This window comes from Gopherus flavomarginatus, chromosome 5 (genome assembly GCF_025201925.1).
Source record: "Gopherus flavomarginatus isolate rGopFla2 chromosome 5, rGopFla2.mat.asm, whole genome shotgun sequence".
In the NCBI taxonomy this organism is placed as follows: Eukaryota; Metazoa; Chordata; order Testudines; family Testudinidae; genus Gopherus; species Gopherus flavomarginatus.
This window is the reverse complement of record NC_066621.1, coordinates 38,062,118-38,067,299: the sequence shown is the minus strand read 5'-3', so window position 1 is coordinate 38,067,299 and position 5,182 is coordinate 38,062,118. Positions and strand designations below refer to the sequence as shown.

At 44.8% G+C, this 5,182-nt stretch overlaps 1 protein-coding gene across 1 annotated transcript; it reads left to right on the top strand.

Annotated features, from left to right (window-relative positions):
- The first annotated feature begins 4,261 nt into the window (after window positions 1–4,261).
- LOC127052572 (olfactory receptor 1009-like) lies at window positions 4,262–5,182 on the top strand. The gene has a single exon (XM_050956396.1). The coding sequence runs from the start codon at window positions 4,262–4,264 to the stop codon at window positions 5,180–5,182; it is 921 nt and encodes a 306-aa protein (XP_050812353.1).

Below are 5,182 nucleotides of genomic sequence, written 5' to 3'. Positions count from 1 at the left end.
ATAAGTTATACTGAAAAGGGAACCCAGCTCTTGAAAGTTGTCCATAGACAGAATGCAATAATGAGGTAAGTATGTGAGGTTTTGAGATCAGTTCTGGCATCTGCAAATGATAAAAGGAACATTGTAGAATAATAAAAGTGTGTTGTGTGGCAATAATATTGGATTTTTCAATGATGTTCAATGTAGAAATGAGGGGATGGGCAGGTGGAAGGACAAATATGTTTGTTTTAAATTCTCTGAAGTGTTTTTTATGCTGGATGAAAGCTGCCCTCCAGACAGAAGTGCTCACTGGCTTTTGCCAAAGCCCACTGGTCAGTGGCAGTTCTTCTGGTGAGTTCAATGGGCTTTGGATCAGGTTCCTATCTGCTGAGATGCTACTGTTTGGTTCCGAGTGGCGCAGGATTTCCCAGCACAACGTCACCTCAGGAAGGGATGGGGGTGTGATGTCTGCCAGGGAGAGAATTGTCCAGATTGTCAGCTACCAGCAGGTTGCAGCTGAACCAGAGGCAGACCCCGCCCTATGGAGCAAAGAGAAATGTGTCCCAGGGAGGAGCCCAGAGGAGGGTGATGGGATCTCAGAAACCACTGGGGTGGGTAAGGGTTCCTGTAACTCTGTAACACAGGAAGGCAGGGGGCTTCCAAGCATGGGAGGGGCTGAGACTGGCTCCTTTCCAGCAGAAGGTGACACACCCTCAGGATCTGGGGCAGGAGAGGTGTTGTCACTGATTAAGGAAACTCTCTCAGTTGTTAGCTGGCAGAGTTTTGAACCTGAACAGTGGATGGACCCTTTTCGAGGGAGCACAGAGAAATGTGTCTTAGCAGGGCACACAGACAAGGGAACTGGGGAAGGAATAGTGAAAATACAGGAATGTCTCCTCACTGGTCACTTGGGAAAGGATGCGCAGGACCTAATGGCCAAGTCAGCATCTGTGCACCCAGGCACTCAGCCCACGGCCCAGGTTTTGAGAGGGAACCGTGTGACTGACCTCCTGGACTTCTCAGGGACAGAGAAACGGGTGGCGGAAGATACCCCAGTCCAGGTCCCAGCTTTTCAGGATGCTATTTCTGATAAGTTTTTGGAAAGTATCTGTGTCTCTTTGCATCAAGATGCAACTCCAATGCCTGTGATAACAGAGGAGTTGAGACCAGGAAATTGCCAGGTGGTAGTTTGTGAGAATTGAAATGACCTGGCTGATGTGGGGAAGCCGGGTTTTTCACGAGCAGGAGCGGCTGTAGACATTTTGCCGTCCCAAGCACAGAGGGTCCACTGGTCCCGCGGCTTCGGCGGACCTCCCGCAGGCATGCCTGTGGGAGGTCCCCCGAAGCTGCAGGAGCAGTGGACCCTCCGCAGGCAAGCCACTGAAGGTACCCTGACTGCCGCCCTAGCGGCGACCAGCAGAGCTCCCCCCGTGGCTTGCTGCCCCAGGCACACGCTTGGAACGCTGGGGCCTGGAACTGCCCCTGTCCACCAGGCTGGTGAGACATGGAGAGCAGTGATGGGAAAGATGCTGGGAAAAGGTGACTCTGATCAAAGAGTAGATACTCTTAGCCCCGACAGCACAGACCACAGCCCTAGAGAAAAAGAGGGGAGGGAAGAACTCAGTGCTGGGAGGGGAAAACACAGGGTAACCCCAAAAAGGGAGCTGGATTTTTTGCATATGTACAGTCCTGGAGTTGGAAGACTGTTCCCCAAAGGGCCAGCAACATGCACAGCCATTGGTGAGCAAATGTAGCCTGAATCAGAAAGTAACAGGAAGTTGCGCAGGAGAGACCAGTCTAAGCACACAACACATATCCCAGGAGAAAGCAGAGAATATTCATGCACATAGATTGTTCTGCATGTATTTTTTTTATTTGTCAAAGACTTAAAACAAAAATGCACTCAAAATATTAAAGTGCTTGATTTACAGATCCCCAAGCTATTCCAGTTTATACAATCTCAGGATCTAGCTTCACCAGTCCGGATTACAAGAGATGTACATCTTTTGCAGGAGATCAGGAGAGGGTACATTTGTGTCTGGATGTGTTTTGTGATGGCTGAGTTGTTCAGTGCACTTGCGTTTGCTGTTTCGATGTGGATTGTGTTTCTGCTAATCTATTAAGGCATCTAAAGCTGGCACAGATGTCTTTTAGGTCTTTAAAGTCTAAAGACAATGAATAACATATGGAAGGCACAGGAAACTGCAGTGGAAAAAGCCTAAACTAGGACAAGAATATTCAGAGGAGGGCTAGGAAGTCAGACATAAGGATGTTCCCATGGCTGAGGTGCTAATCCTAGACTTGGTAGACCAGGATTCAACTACTTGTTCTGCCAAAGACTTCCTAAGTGATCTTCACAACTCGCTTTATCTCATTGTGCCACAGTTTCCCAATTGTGAAATGGGGATGGTCGTAATTCCCGACCTCACAGGGGTGTAGTGAGGCTAAATACATTAAAGGTTGTGAGGTGTGCAGTTGTCATGCTACTGAGAGCAGGTGAATGCCATGGATGGTGGATGCCCATCTCTTACTTAATTTCAAATGGATCCGTACATCTAATTTTCATAAATTCTTTTGAACAGCCCAGATGAGATGCTTCAAACAGCAGCTCCACGCTGGCCTGAATGCATTGGTTTTTACATAGGGATTAAACACAAAGCAGACCTGGGTTTGGGTAGAGTTTGGCTGATTAGTTAATCTAAACACTTTATTTTTTCAAAGATCACCTCTGGTTTAATTCTGCACTTCCATAGGTCCTTCAACCCATAATTGTCCAACACTGGGTAATGTGAGGTGCCATTCCACAGTGAGTCAAATCTTAAGCAAAGGCCCAGCCATTTATTAACTTCCCCACCTGGAAAGTCATGAAAATGTGGCTGAACTGGGTATGGCTTTAGTTAAAATCCATCTTTTCCCTATAAGGTTTTGTGCACATAATAGCTCTTGTCTTTAGATTGACTGGAACCAGAGGGCTATCAAGTAGCTAGATATCTGGCTTCCTTTAATTGCAAACATGAAAACCTCAGGAACAAACAGAGAGGACCAGGTTTTTACATATTTGGACCATTGCATCTCTCATATTCATTTTTGCACGTTAGGTTGCTGTGCAAGTATATTGAGTACTGATCCTGTGGGGAGCTGAAAGCCTAACCTCCATTGAGGTCAGCCAGGAAGAATGAATGTGCCCTTTGCAGGATCTAGATTGTCAGGACAGCATAATCCACAGAAAAACGGCATAGCACTAATTGCAACCCAGACTCTCACAGTGTGGCTATTTGTCCTGTCTCTGTTGGCCGGAACATGAGCAGAGCTTTCTGAGACTGCTGCTGTCTTCTAGTTGATGATCCTGGTTATTTTGGTTAAACAACACAGGCCTGTGCTTTGTGACTCTGCTTTTAATATTCTGATTTGGTGCATTGAAAAATCCCATATTTAATGTTTTGTTAAAAAAAAGAAGGGTGTGTTTTCCTCTCCTCTTAGTTGACATAAATTTATAATTGTTAGTTGCCTTGAAAATATCTTATCAGTCAGTTCAGAAAGTTGAAATACATGGAATACTACTTTTCATCCCTTTGCACTCTTTTAGCTGTCAATATCAGGTTTCAACATTTTCTTAAAAGGCCTGCTCCAAAGTACACTGTAGCCAATGGAAAAACTGCCTTTGGCTTCCATCAGTATTGGTTCAGACATTCATAGAGGGAGTGGGAACACTACATACCGAGGAAGTAGGAAAATATGAATGTTTTTCTATGCAAAATTGCAAGATGAAATTAAAAACAAACAATCAAAAACAATTTTCATTCAAATTGTCCATGGAAAATTTCAATTGTTTGACCTCCACCAACAATTATAATTTAAATAATTGGGAATGTTGCCGTGGTCTCTCATGGAAGCTGTAGTTCAAGTTCCTCATGTACCCATTCTTTTCCATAGGTAGGGCTCACTGCTTGGACTACATTTCCCATGATGCACAGTTCACAATCAAAACACTTCTGATTTCAGACAAAATGTATTAGATTACAGCCAAACTATTTTATATTATTTCCCCCGTGAAAACATGGAATTTTCCAAGGGAAATGAAAAAAATAAAAACCCATTTTCCAATTTAGCTTTACATATTAGTCCCCTATTAAATATTCTGTTTCGTATCTCGTTTCTGTGACAAGTGATAACACCAACCTTTACTGTACATCAGAGGAGCCATTGGAGATATTTTGAGATACCCATTGTTCTGTCCTCTCATTTCTCTCTTCTTTGGTCGCAGAGAGCATCTACAGGATAAATGGCACTAGGGAATTATACCACAGTGACTGGCTTCATCCTCCAGGGAATAACAGAAAATCCAAAGCTGCAAATCATCCTCTTCATGGCATTCTCCTTCATCTATTTCTGCACCCTGGTGGGGAATCTAGGGATGATCATGTTAATCCATGTTGATCCCCGACTCCACACCTCCATGTATTTTTTCCTCAGCAGCTTGTCTTTCTTAGATACTGGCTACTCCTCTGTGGTTGCCCCAAAGACGCTGGTAATCTTTTCCACAGAGACTAAAGACATTTCTTTTGCAGGGTATGTAGTTCAGTTTTTCTTCCTCTTTCTCTGTGCCAACACCGAGCTTTGCCTCCTGGCTGTGATGGTCTACGATCGCTTTGTAGCCATCTGCAAACCATTGCTTTATCATGTTGTTATGTCCAGGAGAGTCTGCATCCAGTTGGTGCTGGGCTTTTATCTCTATGCCTTTGCCAATGCAATAGCTCACACTAGTTCTTTATTTTGTCTGTCCTTCTGCCACTCTCATGTCCTTGATCATTTCTTCTCTGATATCCCCCCTCTCCAAAAGATCTCATGCTCCAACACTCGCGTTGATGAGCTGGAGCATTTCACCTTTGCAGCTATAGCAACCATTGTCACCATTGTGATCATCCTTGTATCCTACACATATATCATCTTTGCCATCCTGAGGATCCGTTCTACTGAGGGCAGGCGCAAAGCCTTCAACACCTGCGCTTCCCACCTGATGGTCGTTGCTGTGCTTTATGGGACTCTCTTCTTTATGTATCTGCGCCCCATCTCCAATGACTCAGCAGATCAGGATAAAGTGGTGGCCGTGTTCTATACCCTAGTGATCCCCATGCTGAACCCCCTGATCTACAGCCTGAGGAACAAGGAGGTGAAGGATGCCTTGAGGAGAACAATATATTAG

Bases quoted from the DNA above. Each gene is read 5' to 3' on its own strand.
- LOC127052572 (XM_050956396.1), top strand. From the start codon at position 4,262: ATGGCACTAGGGAATTATACCACAGTGACTGGCTTCATCCTCCAGGGA.